Source organism: Cygnus atratus, chromosome 3, assembly GCF_013377495.2.
Source record: "Cygnus atratus isolate AKBS03 ecotype Queensland, Australia chromosome 3, CAtr_DNAZoo_HiC_assembly, whole genome shotgun sequence".
NCBI classification, from domain to species: Eukaryota; Metazoa; Chordata; class Aves; order Anseriformes; family Anatidae; genus Cygnus; species Cygnus atratus.
Genome location: NC_066364.1, coordinates 107,771,037 through 107,787,729, shown reverse-complemented (window position 1 = coordinate 107,787,729; position 16,693 = coordinate 107,771,037). Strand labels below are relative to the sequence as shown.

At 49.6% G+C, this 16,693-nt stretch overlaps 1 protein-coding gene across 1 annotated transcript in view; it reads left to right on the top strand.

The window, feature by feature from the left end:
* The window catches only part of ABHD12 (abhydrolase domain containing 12, lysophospholipase), a 42,681-nt gene extending 26,483 nt beyond the window's left edge, over positions 1-16,198 (top strand). The window contains exons 6-13 of the mRNA XM_035557593.2: positions 8,583-8,628; positions 9,824-9,953; positions 11,498-11,535; positions 11,673-11,752; positions 12,536-12,618; positions 13,471-13,549; positions 13,890-14,017; positions 14,369-16,198. Coding sequence (XP_035413486.1) covers positions 8,583-8,628; positions 9,824-9,953; positions 11,498-11,535; positions 11,673-11,752; positions 12,536-12,618; positions 13,471-13,549; positions 13,890-14,017; positions 14,369-14,408 — 624 coding nt within the window. The 3' untranslated portion in view covers positions 14,409-16,198. The remainder of the gene's footprint in view (positions 1-8,582; positions 8,629-9,823; positions 9,954-11,497; positions 11,536-11,672; positions 11,753-12,535; positions 12,619-13,470; positions 13,550-13,889; positions 14,018-14,368) is intronic.
* Positions 16,199-16,693: the final 495 nt, after the last annotated feature.

Here is a 16,693-nt window from a genome sequence, read left to right as displayed (position 1 = left end):
CCACTGCCACCAGGCACACAACCTAGGGTTTTTGGCCCCCTTCTGCCATACACACCCCACATCTAGGGGAGTCTGTAAGCAGTGAGCACGCTTCACCACATTCAAAAATATTTGAAAGGTTTTTTACTTGCTGTTACCTGTCAGCTCCAACCAAACTAACCAGGTTCTTTGCCAGGAATATGTTCAGAACAGTTCGTGGGGAAAAAATAAAAGCTTTATTTAATCACAGCCATGATTTGATTGATCATCCTGGTATGCTGACTTAAGGTACTATTTAGGGGTATTGTTTCATATGTTACCAGTCTCTGTATAGTCACTGTTGTGACACAGCGCATCCCCAAATGTCCCCAAAGAGCCATAATTATTTTTGCTAGTTCATTTCAGAGGGATTTGAGGCTGTGTTTTTCCTATGGATTTAGCTTTCATTTCTTTCTCCTTATAATTGGTGTCATTGTTGGCATTCGTAAAGACTTATTGCAATGCAGCTACTTATGCAAGATCCCCTGCAGTAAAGCCTTTTTTTAATTCAGGTCACTTAGAAAATGCCATTTGGAAGTTTCAAAGAAGCAGGTGATGCTTTTTCCTAAGAAAAAAAGGATGTGCTAAGTTACTGAAGGTTGGCACATGACAGCTGGGGAGACTGTCACGTATGCTAAGGTAGTTGGCTGACTCCCAGAAAAACAACCTCTGCTGCAATGCATTTTGTGTTGGGCAGGACAGGCAGAGGGAGTGGTTCCGGATTTTGTCCGAACTAGTACTGGACCACGCCAGAAACTCTGGGTATGTGCTTATTCCAGCAGAATGAACCAGGTTGGCTTGCTGGCCCTTCAGCCTCTGGTGCTCGGACCCTGGAAGCAGCAGGGGAGAGCCCTCTAGAAGAGGCTCAGAAGGGAAATAACTTGAGATGGATGTGTGTTGCACTTGTTCTCATGGGGGACTTCAACTTCCCAGACATATCCTGGAAGCACAACACAGCCCAGAGAAAGCAGTCTAAGAGGTTTCTGGAGAGCGTGGAAGATAGCTTCCTGACGCAGCTGGTTAGAGAGCCTACCAGGGGAGGTGCCCCGCTAGACCTTCTGTTCACAAACAGTGACGGACTGGTGGGAGATGTGGTGGTCGGGAGCTGTCTTGGGCAGAGTGACCACGAAATGGTTCAGTTCTCTATTCTTGGCGAGGCCAGGAAGGGGACCAGTAAAACTGCTGTCTTGGACTTCCGGAGGGCTGACTTTGAGCTGTTCAGGATGCTGGTTGGCCGAGTCCCTTGGGAGGAGGTTCTGAAGGGCAGAGGAGTCCAGGAAGGCTGGGCACTCTTCAAGAAGGAAATCTTAATGGCTCAGGAGCGGTCTGTCCCCACGTGCCCAAAGACAAGCCGGCGCGGAACTAGACCGGCCTGGCTCAACAGAGAGTTGCGGCTTGTGCTTAGAAGAAAAAGGAGGGTTTATAATCTTTGGAAAAGAGGGCGGGCTACTCAAGAGGACTATGAGGATGTTGCGAGGCTGTGCAGGGACAAAATTAGAAAGGCCAAAGCTCATCTGGAGCTCAATCTGGCTACTGCCATTAAAGATAACAAAAAAAGTTTTTACAAATACATCGACACAAAAAGGAGGACTAAGGAGAATCTCCATCCTTTACTGGATGTGGGGGGAAACTTAGTTACAAAAGATGAGGAAAAGGCTGAGGTACTCAATGCCTTCTTTTCCTCAGTCTTTAGCAGCAAGACCAGTTGTTCTCTGGATACCCAGTACCCTGAGCTGGTGGAAGGGGATGGGGAACAGGATGTGGCCCTCACTTTCCACGAGGAAATGGTTGGCGACCTGCTACAGCACTTGGATGTACGCAAGTCGATGGGGCCGGATGGGATCCACCCGAGGGTACTGAGCGAACTGGCGGAGGAGCTGGCCAAGCCGCTTCCCATCATTTATCGGCAGTCCTGGCTATCGGGGGAGGTCCCAGTTGACTGGCGGCTAGCAAATGTGACGCCCATCTACAAGAAGGGCCGGAGGGTAGACCCGGGGAACTATAGGCCTGTTAGTTTGACCTCAGTGCCAGGGAAGCTCATGGAGCAGATTATCTTGAATGTCATCACGCGGCACTTGCAGGGCAAGCAGGCGATCAGGCCCAGTCAGCATGGGTTTATGAAAGGCAGGTCCTGCTTGACGAACCTGATCTCCTTCTATGACCAAGTGACGCGCCTGGTGGATGAGGGGAAGGCTATGGATGTGATCTATCTTGACTTCAGTAAGGCTTTTGACACCGTTTCCCACAACATTCTCCTCAAGAAACTGGCTGCTCGGGGCTTGGAATGGCGTACGCTTCGCTGGGTTAAAAACTGGCTGGGTAGCCGGGCCCAGAGAGTTGTGGTGAATGGAGTCAAATCCAGTTGGAGGCCGGTTACTAGTGGCGTCCCGCAGGGCTCAGTGCTGGGGCCGGTCCTCTTTAATATCTTTATCAATGACCTGGATGAGGGGATCGAGTGCACCCTCAGTAAGTTTGCAGATGGCACCAAGTTAGGTGCGTGTGTCGATCTGCTCGAGGGCAGGAAGGCTCTGCAGGAGGATCTGGATAGGCTGGAGCGATGGGCTGAGGTCAACTGTATGAAGTTCAACAAGGCCAAGTGCCGGGTCCTGCACCTGGGGCGCAACAACCCCAAGCAGAGCTACAGGCTGGGAGATGAGTGGTTGGAAAGCTGCCTGGCCGAGAAGGACCTGGGAGTATTGGTTGATAGTCGGCTGAATATGAGCTAGTAGTGTGCTCTGGTGGCCAAGAAGGCCAACAGCATCCTGGCTTGTATAAGAAGCAGTGTGGCCAGCAGGTCTAGGGAGGTGATTGTCCCCCTGTACTCGGCTCTGGTGAGGCCGCACCTCGAGTACTGTGTTCAGTTTTGGGCCCCTCACTACAGGAAGGACATGGAGGTGCTCGAGAGAGTCCAGAGAAGGGCAACGAAGCTGGTGTGGGGTCTGGAGAACAAGTCTTATGAGGAGCAGCTGAGGGAGCTGGGCTTGTTCAGCCTGGAGAAGAGGAGGCTCAGGGGCGACCTTATCGCTCTCTACAGGTACCTTAAAGGAGGCTGTAGAGAGGTGGGGGTTGGTCTGTTCTCCCACGTGCCTGGTGACAGGATGAGGGGGAATGGGCTGAAGTTGCGCCAGGGGAGGTTTAGGTTGGATATTAGGAAGAACTTCTTTACTGAAAGGGTTGTTAGGCGTTGGAATGGGCTGCCCAGGGAAGTGGTTGAGTCACCATCCCTGGAGGTCTTTAAAAGACGTTTAGATACAGAGCTTAGTGATACGGTTTAGTGGAGGACTTGTTAGTGTTAGGTCAGATGTTGGACTCGGTGATCTGGGAGGTCTCTTCCAACCTAGACGATTCTGTGATTCTGTGTTTGGAGCAGTAACCAGAAAAAAGCTCACTCTGGGGGGTGCTTTCCTCTGCTCTGGACACATGGCCAGTTATTCTTTGCTTGAGCCTGGTTTCCAGATACCGTATGTACTAATATATTCAGGGTCACTGTGTTGATACAAATTATTTATGCTTTGAATATTGCAAGTCAAAACACTTTAAAACTCAAGACAAGAGTCCTCAAAACCCTTTAAAATTCAGGACAAGAGTCCTCTTCTCCTAGCTACCCTTGTCAGGAACAGGCTACAGCGAGCTCCTCTGCGATTCAGACTTGTATGTTGAGGATTTGGCGGTGAAGCTTTTGGTCCTTGCTGCGTTGATGTGCTGGGGGATTGGAGAGCTGATGCAGAGGTTTTTTTGCCAATCACATGAGATTACCCAACTTTATAGCAACAAAAGAAACAATGGGATATTGTTATAGGGATGTAAGTAATTGCTACATATAAAACATTTGTCACTGCTACGCTAAACATCCTGTTAAGGGCCAAAGGAAATGCATTATCTGCAAAGGCAGCTGAAGTCTTATTAGTTTCATCTGAGACTTTCCGAGCTAGTTCTAGAGGGAGAAACAAGAAAGGGAAATACGCTTTTGAAAGACAACACCACCTAAACCAGAAGAGGCTTAATAGCCTCGGGGCATAGGATTGGGACGCTGCCATATTTTTTTGCTTTCCCACAGGGAAAGCGCAGGGGCTGTGCCATGCCAGGCTGTGAGGACGCAGGACTTGGTTTGGGTGGGCGTGTGGGGTGATGCTGCCTGGGCCTGGCTTGTCTCGAGGGGAGCCCCGCTGTTTGCCGGCTGCTGCGCAAGGGCTGGTGCTTTGGGCAGGAGCAGCTAGCGGCCAGGGCAAGTGCCAGGCAGATTCCTCTTGCTGCATTCCTGGTCTCTACTCCGCGTGTTTGCTTTGTGTCGCCTTGCAGCACCTGGCTCCCAGCAACAAGAGGAGAATTTAGCTGTCCCTCTTCAGGACACTCTTTCCAGGCATGGCCATTCTCAGCGGTGGGGTTTTGAACCCCCAGGCGCGGCCCTGCCTCCGACTCAGGTTGGGGTTAGGGAAAGCTGGAGGCTTCTCCATGGTGGTCTTGGCCAGGAATATTGTGAAGGTGGTGGCTGGTGCGGGTCAGACCGATGCTCTGAGGAGGTAGATGCAGGGGGAGAGCTAAGGGCTGTTTGCAGAAGACACAGAGGGGGAGAAGTTGGAAATCCAGATGGAGGAAAGTGGAGCTGCCATGGGAATGGTGAGCGGGGATGAACAGCGATGCTATCCCGCCGCACACAGTGAGGTGGGTGCCAGTCCTGACAGCACAGGTGGGAACTGTATATGAGTGTAAGCGTAAAAGAAATCTAGGATAGAGATCGAAAAGAAAAAAGGTTTAAATTGGGAACGTAAATAAAGTGCTATTAGTAATGGAGCAGAGAGAAGTGGAGGGAATGGTTGGTTAGGCAAGGGTATGCGAAACGCAGGGCTCTAGAAGAACTGGCATGGATTGACTTTGTAAATGAAGCAGTAGTCCTATCTGTGTGATGGCAATGGATGCGTTAAACTCGGCAGGTTTTTTTAAGAAGAAATAGAGGAGTGTAAAAATCTTTCTTACCGTGCTGCTAATTAAAATAAAAGTTCATCTCTTTGTTACTCAGAAGAGATGCTGCCGGTGCAGCCAACACAGCAAACATATCAAAGATAGCTAAGCTGTCAGCAGGTTAATTAACAGTTGATACTTAAGAACAATAGATAATAAATTGGATAAAATAAGGAAACAAATGCTACTGATGAGACCTCTCCTATGACCAGAAAGTCCTACAGAGGGAGATGTTTGAGGCTTCTTCTTCACTTTCCCTTCCCCAGGTAGCACAGAAGATGACGTAGTCTGTTCCAGATCCAGCGAAGTATCTGTTGCATAACTTTGCTTTCACTGCTCTGTTTTATTATCATATATGTAAATGTGAAAAGGGAACGATTTAATACAGTCTTCTGATCTGGAAATCATTTTTAATGGTCTGGAAAAGGCTAGATTGTGTGTGGTGACTTAGCACTAAAATCCCATTGCAAAGCTGAAAACCAGGCTTTGCAAGAAAGAACTTGGTGCTCTGCATGCCTGGTCGGGGGGTCCAATACATAAGTGGACGTATCAAAAGTGGCATTTAGTAATTCTGGTGGAATCAGCTGTCTTGCAGCACCTGATGTACTTACTAATATTTTACCTGGTTATTGTGTTATTGTTACACGGTTTGCAGTGGTATTCTGTACTGTGGTGTTGTGTTGATAAATACATAACCCCATCTGCCTGCAATGTTAGCAAGGTCATCTGCAACAGAATACGGGAATAAGAGTAACTTGTTCTGCCCAGGAATCTGCACTCACAACTTGGTATTTAATACCTCCATTGTGTAAAGGGCCTTTGCCCTGTAAGCACATGCAGTACAGGGCAAACATCTGGGGAACCCCCTTGGAAGGATTTAGAGCCAAAGGAAGAACCAGGAATTGCTTGATGAGACCTGACTAGCAAAGAGCAAAGGGGCTTTGAGGGAAGGAGTGACTTTGAAGCTGGTGCAGTTGCGACTGATAACATAAATTCTGGGTATGTGCTAGTGGGAAAATGGCAATAAAACAGGGGGAGTGGAGTAATATAACTCCATGGTAGTGCCAAGAATTACCACAACTAAGTAAAGCAAGGGTGAGCCTGATATAATGTGTTAGACAGTCCCCAGGGGGTGCCGGCAAGCAGCAGGGCAAACTCTGTGATGCACATGTGAAGATAGCAGCTTTTTTTGTCTGCAGACAGCCATTTAGAGCCGAGTGGGACAGTGGGATTGCTCTCTCCATTTCCAGTCAGCGTCCAGGCGTCTGTGTAAGATACAGTATTTGTATGCATACTGTGTCCCCACATTACTGTAAATTGTCTGTTTATAGCTCTACCTGGTAATGTCAGCTATATGTAACCTTAACCCCTGTTAAGGTTAAAATTATACTTGAGAACAATTGTTCTTACAGGAAGTACAACTGGACTATTCCAAGAGGTAATGCTCAGTGTACAGGTACGTCACTTCAGCTGTATGCTGTGACACTGCCGGTACCATTAGATATTTTTCTTTTTTAAACAATTTTAACAAATACTGATCACCCAACAGCTAATCCTGGCAGTCCAGCTGGTGGTGCGAGGAGCCTTGAAGGCAGCGAGTGTTGTACACCCAGCAGATGCCCAAATTGCTACGGCAGCCCAAAGGATGCATCACTGCTCCTTCCTGCAGTCCCCCTGAGGGTGGTGTCCTGCAGTTACAGGAGGTCTGAACTTGGCCTGGCATCCTGTAGCTCTCGTCGTAATCACTATAATGCACTTATTCGTTGCGCAAGCTGCACTGGCTATAAAATCAGACACTCAGCAACAAATTAATGCGTTACAATGAAGAGCTGTTTGCTGCCCTTGGACCTGTGCAGATTGCCCTGAGGCAGCTGAATGGGTAGCTGCCTCCGAGGAAATCCACTGCTCATTCCTGGAGAGAAGCCTCGGGTCACAAGAGGGTTTGCAGTGTAAGAGGTTTTGCAGTATCCTTGCTGGGCTCATGAGCGATAGTGCGCAGCTGGTAAGCTGTTGAAGAGGGAAATTGCAGCCTCGTAGCCCCATGAATGTAGCGCTGCTATTGCTGGTAACATGGCTGAGGCTTGTAAAGCTTCCGAGCTTGCTTTGGAGCCCCCTGGAGCACTGTTTTCGGCATGTTTAGCCCTAACAGCAATCGTCTAAAGACCAGGTGACTACTGGCTAGCTTGTTCTATTTTGCTGAGCTTTGTATAATGATGTGGTTTGGCTGTGGCCGTAATGCAAATAGTAACAACTCCCGCACAGACAGTATTAGAGAGAAAATCTGTCACATTTTTATGTGCAAGCTGCAGGTAGTTACTCTGTGTCAAACGAGATGCTGATGGCAGCCAGCATAGTGACGCAGTGTAGAGGAGCGCAGGCCCCGTGCGACAGCAGAGACCTTGGAGATGGGGACGCAGGGCACGTTGCAGAGTAGTGCAGGTACGAGTGGGGCTGGGAGGGGGCACAGCCCAGCCGTGGGGACAGGGCTGGGAGCAGCTCGCCCGTGCTCTGCAAGAGAGATGCAGAGATGGGTTTAGAGGTGAGGAAGAGAACATGTCCGATATGTCTTAAACACATCCCGCAGGGTAATTTGGGTTGTAATGTAGAGTCATAGACTGGTGAAGAGAAAGTAGCATGTTGTGCGCATCAGAAATGTACAAAGATTGATCCCAAGCGGATCTGAGAAGGAAAAAAGGAGATACTGTCACCATCGTAGTCCCCCCAGCAAAGGATTTGGGTTGCCAACACCCCTCTTCTCTGTATGGTGCTTTTTTTTTTCCAGTACTAACGAGGCCTAAACTTGTAACAGAAATCATTCAGACTGTTAAGATTTCACTTACACTAAAAACAACGTGTTGGTTTTACGCGCAATTTCCTTTGGTCCATTAAAAGATTTAGAGTGTAATGTAATACTAAGATGGCTTTTTTATTACACATCCTACAGAGGTCACAACAGCAGTTTAATCTTTTTGTGACTGATTTTTATCCACTGCAGAGATGTTAGAGTTATACCAAGCAATGGTAGCTCAGAATGCCAGTACTGTTTTTACCGAGGTACTTTTTCTAAGGAAGTTGATCTAGTGGGGATATTATTTTTACTTGGTTTTAATGGATTTTACTAGGATTACCACTGTTCGTAACATAAATCTTCACGATAGAGCAATTTTAAGTGTATAGGTGTATATGTTTAAGCCTTCTGAAACCTGAAACAGGCCTCTGTATGTTGAGCTCACCTTTATGCAAGTTTGGATAGTATAAATGAAGCAGTTGTACTGTTTCACTGGAAACCCCGGAAGTTTTTGTGTGGGTTTTGTTTGGTTGTATGGGAAACGGTCACTGGGTATTTGTAGATATCAAGGGTAAAGCTGTTAAAGGGGTGATCTACATCTTGGTCCAGGAGACAAATGGAGTAAAGCCAGCAGACTGAAATGTCTGCTGCTCGAAAGCCCTGCGCCTGCTACGCTGAAAAGCTCTTAAATTACTCCTTTACCAAGTTGGGCTGATAATGTTATAAATCAGGTCCCTGCACCTTGGCCTGAGGCAAGAGCACGGCAGAGGTGGCAGCCTCTGTGAGAGCTTTCTGTGTGTTTCTCTCTCCCCTCCAGGTTCTCAGCTCCCTCGGGTACCATGTGGTCACGTTTGATTATCGAGGTATGTGGGCTTCTGTTATTGTGAAACGCTTTTAGCTATCTTTCTTTTCTAAGTAACAAAATAATTGCTTTTCTTTGTAAGATAATCTCAGGGGAACTGTTGTTTTACAAACAGTTGCTGTTAGCTAATCAGTTGTGGTTACTGTTTCTTTTTCAATTTTAAGTTCATCCTTTTCTCGCCTTTAAATTGTACAAACGAGACATGGTTATTTTGTGACGTGTAACTATGTGCTGCCCTGTTGACAATTCAGAGAAGCTGTATTAGATGCTGCAGATGTTTCTGATCTGTAAGGCATTTCCAGAAATCTCAAATTTCCATAATAAAATTACTCCAAAGTGTAACAAAAGGCACGAGAATTAAACAAGATTGTTATGAAATACTGTTTCTGCTCCCCAGATAATGGTACCTTTGATAGAATTCCTACTTATTAATGTTCTTTCAGGTCTCACAGAGACAGCGAGCTGGTCTGGAGTTGTTGTGAAGCTAAGATACATGGCAGCTCATTGCTAACATCCTTGGCAGGAGCTGTGACCATTTTGCAGCTCTGTGCCACCAGTAGTCAAGTATCTGCTGCTCTTCTCAGAGTTTTATTTGTAGGAGCTTGCCCTGTTTTTCAGTCCTGCTGGCTGCAGCTTCTCTGGCTGCTCTGTAGGTGTCAGAAGGGATGTGGGATGCTTCCTGCTCGGCGTGAGGTGTGTAGACACACTGTAATAGGGATAGAGCCAGAGAAATCAGGAGGGTGGAAGATTGCTGGCGGGCCCTGATCGGACACCATGGACAAGCTGACGTTGCAACAGCTTTGTGAAATGTGCTTGGGTTTTGATCCCAAGGATCCACTTCGTATGCTTGTAGAGACTGCACTTAGGAATTGGTTACGTGCATGCAAAAGCAGCTGAGGTCTGGGAGCTGGGCTGTTGTGGTCAGGGAGGTGCAAGAACACAGTGTGGCCGTGTTTGGGATCCAGCTGTTGTTTTTGTTGTTGACCAAACCCACAAAAATTTCTTTGCAGCCAGCAGTTACCTTGTTTCAATGACTGCTGATCAGTCAGGGCTTTAACCCCAAACTGTAGACGTGCACGGTGAGATGAGCAGAAACTGCCTGTGCCTGACTCTTCTGCAGGTGTTCTGCATGGGAAGAGCCGTCTGGCTTTGCAGAGCCTTTCATGCAGCTCACAGAGGGACCTTTTGTGTTTCAGGCTGGGGGGATTCAATAGGCAGCCCGTCTGAGAGGGGAATGACCTATGACGCCCTTCACGTCTTCGACTGGATAAAAGCAAGAAGCGGAGACAACCCTGTCTACATCTGGGGACACTCCTTGGGCACGGGGTAAGCATCGAATCCCAGTGGGACTTAGCACCTTCCGACAAACATCAAACACCAACCTTGGGTGAAGGCACTGTTTGCCGTAACCCCCAGGCTGGCTTGGCTTGGAGTCTGTGGCATAACTGCTGCAGAGTAGCTCCCCTTTTGCGCTCTGCAGAGAGAAGGGCTACAGTGAATGACTGTGCAGGAATTGATCTCGAACCTTCATTGCCCGGAGGGATACGCTGGGAAACAGGCACTTAGAGTGTGATGCTATTTGATCAAGTGGAAGGCGAGCGGGACTGCTCTGATCTCTTCCTGTGGTGAACCTATGTCTGCATTTGTCTCTCAGAGCAGAACATCGTGCTGCTTTGATATTCTGGAAGAGCATCCCAGAAAGGCCACATGTGTGCGCAGTTTTCCCTTACAAAATGTTCTTTTTCTGTCCTGACAAACATATTGTGTGTAATTAATATTCATGTAGATGCCTGCATGGCTGCACTGCTGGCCATCGACAGTGTTTACGTGGTCATGCCTGGCACAGGGAAGTAGGAACAGTGAGAAATCTGCAGTCCCAAGTGCCTTTTCCTAAATGGTTTTTAACTTTCCTTTTATGCTTCCTCCCATTCCTGTGCTGTCTGGAGGCTGATCACGCTCAGCAGAAAACACGTACTCTTATCCCATTGATGTGGGGATGAGCAGAGGGCAAATGCAGGAATTACTTTGAAGTTAAACAGTGTGCAGATGAGACTGTTTGAGTCTACAGTGGCTTGCCTTGCTGTCCAACGAAACGTGGTGCTGGGGCAGGGAGGTGTTTCAGGATAGTGCATCTTCATCACCATGGTACTAAATGGCGTGCTTTGTTTGAGACAAAGCAGATTTTATTTTTTCCTTTGGCTCTTCCTCTTTATTTTTGCTGCGTTCAGGATCCCTTTCTGGGTTGGAGCATTCTGGTGACGTTTCCCAGTGCACTGCCATCTGAATGGCCTGTGACTGTGGTCCCCAGCAGAGTTTGCTGGTGACTGTAGCCAGCCCAGAGGTTGAGCTTGTTGAAGTTAACTGTGCTTGGAGGATTCAGCGACTTCTGTAAATGTGTCCGTCCCGTTAGGGAGGTGCGTGGAGGACACCTTTTGGCTTTCTGACCCAGCTGTGGCCAGTGTCACCCTGGGAGCCCCGTGCTCAGCTGCCTGGAGCTCAGTAACCCTCTGCCCATACTCCTGCCTCCCCCTCTCTGCTCCTCAGCCCTTTTACCCTTGGGGTAGGAGGTTGTGTTGCACTACTGTGGGTATGTCAGGAGCCTGAGAGCCACCTCAAAGAGATCCTTTCAAGTGACTACATGGTGTGCTGCTTTCCCGGCCTTGTTCATTTCCCTAAACGCAGGTGCCTAATGCCCTTTGTGGGCATCAGTGGGGTTTGGGAGACCTGTGGGAACCCAAGTCACTGTGGGCTGGCTGCCCAGACCGCAGTGTTAGGGCGTTGTAGTTGTACGTCTGCCCCCTGCTATCACCAGAGCCTGGTGTTTTGCAGAGGGACTGTGCTGGATCAACACCCGTTGTTCTCCTTTCCAGGGTCGCAACAAATCTCGTGAGGCGCCTTTGTGAGAGAGGTAAGTCTGGTGGGCTGCTGCTCGTCCCACCTGGCCCAGGTGCCGCCGATGTCCCAGGTTTTGTGACAAGGCTGTCCTTGGCATGCCGTGGTGGCAGCTGACCCCTGCATTTCAGCACGTTGCCTTTGGCTTTTCAGAAACACCCCCGGATGCCCTGATACTGGAATCTCCGTTCACCAACATACGAGAGGAGGCGCGGAGTCACCCCTTTTCTGTGGCAAGTACACAGCGGTTCTCACAGCAGTGGTGTGTAATCACACACCTAGAAATTAACCTTCAGAAGCGATGTAGCTGAGCTAATTGCAGTGAGTCACATTTACAAGTGTTGGAAATGAAGACCAGCGTGTAAGGCAGTTCCTGGGAAGACCACTGCAGTAAGCAATACCTGACCCATGTGTGGAGTCTGGTGAAATAAAACAGAAATTGGGGTCAGAAAGGGCAGTAAATGCAGAGAGGGTAAGGTAAACTCAGCTCTCAGCAGTGGACGGCCCGCTCTGTGCTGTAGCTTCTCTGTTGTGGGAGGCCATTTTGTGGGCTGTGAGCAAAGTGATGGCAAAGCTGGGCTTCCCCTGGTCACAGCCCTCTCTGTGTGGTCCCTTTGCTTGCCCAGATCCCCCGGTGAGTTCACTCCGACGTGGCTCTCTCTTCCATTCAGCTACAAGCTGGCTCTAAACTGAGCAGACAGCCATGTTGGATGTGCCTGTCCTGGTGAGGTGCCCAGGGATAAAGCTCGCTCGACAGAAAACTGTTCCCAGCGGCAGCATCGTGCCTTGATACTCTGACCGTGCAAGTTCCCCGAGAGCCTGCTCCTGAGCAGGCTGATAAGAGGGGCTTGACACAGGAGAGGAAAAAAGGTGCTGGTGGAAACGTGGCCTGTCTCATTGCAGAGAGCGCAGCCAGCAGCTCAGGGATGTTACAGGGATGGCAGAGGCTTGCCCTGTTCCTGCTGCGTGTAACTGTCCTTCTGGTGCCTGCCACTAACACCAGTTTTTCCTTTCAGATATACAGATACTTCCCTGGGTTTGACTGGTTCTTCCTTGACCCCATCACGATGAGTGGAATTAAATTTGCAAACGATGAGAAGTGAGTGTCTTCCCTCTTCGCTGGGGTTTCAGCTGTGGCTGCAGTGAACCAGGGCGAGCATCAAGGAGCAGACTGCACTGTGCTCTTTTTATGTCGAAGCATTGTACTTGCTGAAGGGATTTCGGTTGCTCTTGCAGCCCTGAATGCAGCACAGCTTTGCACCATGGAGCTCTTTCTTTTTTAATTGGTCTTAATGAGGAGAGATGCAAAAGAGAGCACAGAGACTACTCAGGGATATGCTAATTTGATCCTGGTGATTTATGCCTTTCAAGTGTGCGTTACACGTTAAGCAGTAGCATCAGGACTTTAAAGGTTTGGGATTATTTCTCTGGTGTGCGTTTGCATAAGCCGCCTTTTTGCATAATAACGTCTGCTTTCACCTCATTCAAGAGGCTGAGCACTTAGGAGTTCGGTTTCCAGTTGCGAAACCAAACGAGACCTTGGGGGACGATGCCTTGCAGTGATGTGAGCCACTTTGGGTCTGAGCAGCAAGCAGCTTTTCCAAGGATGCCTTTTGCTAGTAAATCTTCTGCAGACCGAATTAATGGTGCCTGTGTAATAGCATTTTCAAGATCTGAACTGCACTTAATGACCCACAGAACACGTTAGTCACTGCAGCTTCCTTGCAAATCCAGGCGTGTCGGTGCTAGTGCCGGGAGGCTGCTGCGGGCCAGCCCACGCTTCCTAGCCCTGCGTGCTGCGTTGAAGCCTTGCAGTTGTTTGCTTGCTCTATTTTTAACTGGCTTTGCCTGACATCAGTAAGGGGCTCTCTGTGGTAGAAGTAGTTTTGGGCAGGGAGGAAAATGCGTCCAGTCTACCTGCTCCTGATTGCCACTGTTGTCTGCCTTACAGTGTGAAATACATTTCCTGCTCCCTGCTCATCCTTCACGCTGAGGACGACCCGGTGGTACCGTTTCATCTGGGAAAAAAGGTAGGCGTGTGGCTCTGCGAACTGCCCTGGAGGAAGGGACTGGGGTGGCCAGAATAACACCCCAGGGATGTTGATAAAGCCAGGCAGAAAGACAGCAACAGCAGGATGTACACAGAAATGCGCAGCCTGAAGGGACCACAGGTTCTGTGGTGCTGGAGGTGGCGAATCAGTAGTGAGGCTGGGCCAGAGGTTGCGAAGCTGGTCAAGCCAGGACCACCCCGAGAGAGGCAGCTGGTTTGGGGGCCTGGGGGCTGATTTGGGGTGGGATGGCTGGGTTTGAGCTGGGGGGTAGTTGGTTTGGAGTGACACGTGGCCCTCACCTGCTTCCCCTCGGACTCAGCTTTACAACATCGCGGCGACATCGCGGAGTTTCCGAGACTACAAGGTGCAGTTTGTTCCGTTCCACACAGACCTCGGCTACCGGCACAAATACATCTACAGGAGTCCAGAGCTACCTCGAATACTGCGGTAACAGCCCAGCCAGCGGGGTCTCCACAGCATGGGGGGGACGGTGCTTGGGGCTCTGGGTCAGCACTACAGAAGGGGAACTACAGAAGGGGAACCACAGAAAGCTTGGGAGCACTCCCCCCTCTCCGTCTCGTCTTTGCTGTGAGCCGGATGCTCTGGAGGGGCTGTCTGCAGAGCAGCTGCTTCTGCTGCTGGCATTTACCTTTTCTAGCTGGGTGACAGGAAAGCTCACTGCTGCTCCCTCTAGCTGCAAGCGCTCGAGCCCCGGTATTTGCCAGGGAAACAGAAGCCACAGCATCCACCAGAGTGTAGGACAACTGGGAGTCACTGCTGTGTTGTTTCTTTTCCTAGGGAGTTTCTGGGAGTATCTGAACATGAGCATCATCACTGAAGACTGGCTGCTTGGCAGCGCAGAGGTTTCCCTTTCTTTCCTTCCCCTCTCTCTCTCCTTTTCCTCCTCCCTCCCCGTGGGTCAGTCTGCCATTCTTCCATCCCTGGCACGAAAGGAGGTCAGGGATTCCCACTCCAGTCCTGATGTGTACCCTTGGCAACTCCAGCTCCCAGCATCAGCGTCTGTGATGGTAGAAGAAAGAAGTTGATGGCTTCTTTTTCGATGTGGACGGAGGGGTGACAACAACCCAGGAGCTTGTACCAAATGGTGAAAAAAGTAAGCACAACAGAGCCTGGCCAGTCCAGCGCGGTACCACTGAGGACAGACATTCCTAGGACACGTATGTCATGACCAAGGGTGTTTCTTTCGCTTCCAAACACTGCTGCTGTTTTTTGGATCACATACAGACTCATTTTGTAGGTGAATGGCTTTTGCCGTGTCTCCGTACCACAGTCGTCTTGCTTGAGTTTGAGGTGTTCCCTTTCTAGGAAATACATGTTTTGCCTTCCCTTTTTTTCCGCTAAGTGGCTGTAATTACAAATACACTGAAGATCCAGGTGGTGAGAGGTATTTTTGTTTAGCTCTTCAGTCACAATGTGCTGCAAGTGTTGGGCTAATTGCACACATTTGGAAATAAAGTGAGATTTTTTTTTTTTTGTTCTCCCTTTTCCAACATCTATCTAAGGGGAAAAGATGAATACCCTTTTTTTCTGTTCCGTACAGTTTCCCTTCTGGACACCACTTCTGCTCCCATCCCTGTTATCCTCAGTGGAGCTCCTCCCCTTCCTCACATGCACTTCTTATTAGGGACTGAAGTGGCTTATACAGATAAATTACAGAGTTGGGAGTTTAAGCTGGAAAGCATAAGATCGTGTTTTGCCTGACTTCCCCCTTCTGCGATCAGCATGGGCCCAGGATGTGGGAATGGGTGTCTTCCATTTTCCCTGTACACAGCCAGCCAGCTATGTGCTTCCTTTGGGTGGGAAGAACTCTTGTATTTTTATTTCCCCTCATCTACTTTTTAATTCCTTTTGATTTCCTGTTCCTGGTGGCTACGCTGTTCCTCTGTAGTTATAAGCAGGCAGTGACACGCAGTTCTTGATGCAAAAACAAGTCTGGGGTTCTTCCACCTTTCTCCCGTGCCTCCCTGCTGTGTTCTGGGCACCACGGGCACTTTCAGCAGCAGCTTTCTCAGCCCCATCACTGCTGTGTTTGGAGCACGCTGTCCAGGACTGTCCAGGAGAAAGGAGTGGTGCTGTAGGTTTAGTCACTAGTGCTCAGAAGTGAATCGTGCTGTCTGAAGGGTCCATTAAGGGGTGTACAGCGTAGTATAAACTGCTCGGCATGCATCCCAGTTATACCTGCAGGATCATACTAGTTGCAAAGCAGACAGTAGCTTGTTCTTGTACTGAGATTCTTCTGCCATTAGCGTGGTTATCCCTGAGGTTTCTGACCCATGATACTCATAAGCTAACTGTGCCACTTAAATTATGTTTGATGCACTTGTATTTATTGCACTGACAGAAGAGGAACACTTACGTGGCTCTGTAGAGAGTGACCTGCACATTCCAGCTAACGCTGCTGCCGGCAGCTGGCTCAGAGCGAGGCAGAGCCGGAGGCTGGCTGCCTTCCTCCGGGGGCAGAGCTGAGGGTCCGGCACGGGGACGGCGGCTGGCGGTGACCCCAATGCCGCCAGTCCCTGCAGTAGGCCAGTGAGATGCTTGGAAACTTAAACTGAAATGTTTGTCTAAAAGTGGTGTAGTTTTAATAAAGGCATTGACTGCTGATCACTTCAGCTTTCACCTGTTTTTGGGATGTTTTCCCCACTTGGGCACTTGGGCAGGCCAGCTGGGCACCAGGTGGGCTGTGGGATGGGAGAAGTGGCTTGCAGCTGGGCCTGGACAGCTCTTTGTGGTGGTACTGCTGCCAGCTCTGGGGGAGCAGCTCTCCTGGAGCCCGGCTGAGGCTCTAGGGAAACCAGGAGCTGCCTGTGGGACTTCAAGCAGAGCAGCCCCCTGTGCCATTTCCAGGCTAAATCCAAGACCGCAGCCACCATGCCAGGGTACAGGGAAATGGTACTGGCCCAGAGCAGCCTCTGGCCTCGTCTCCCTCCTGTCCGCCCGGGGTGCTGGCCAAAGAGCCCATTCTGCATGGGTATGCTGTCCCCATGACAGTGCCAGCACCCGGCTGGTGCTGGCTGCAGGGGACCGTGTCTGGATCTGTGGTGTCGTGGCACCAGGCTGGAACCCCAAGCAGCGGGCAGTCACACCGAAGTCAAACCAACG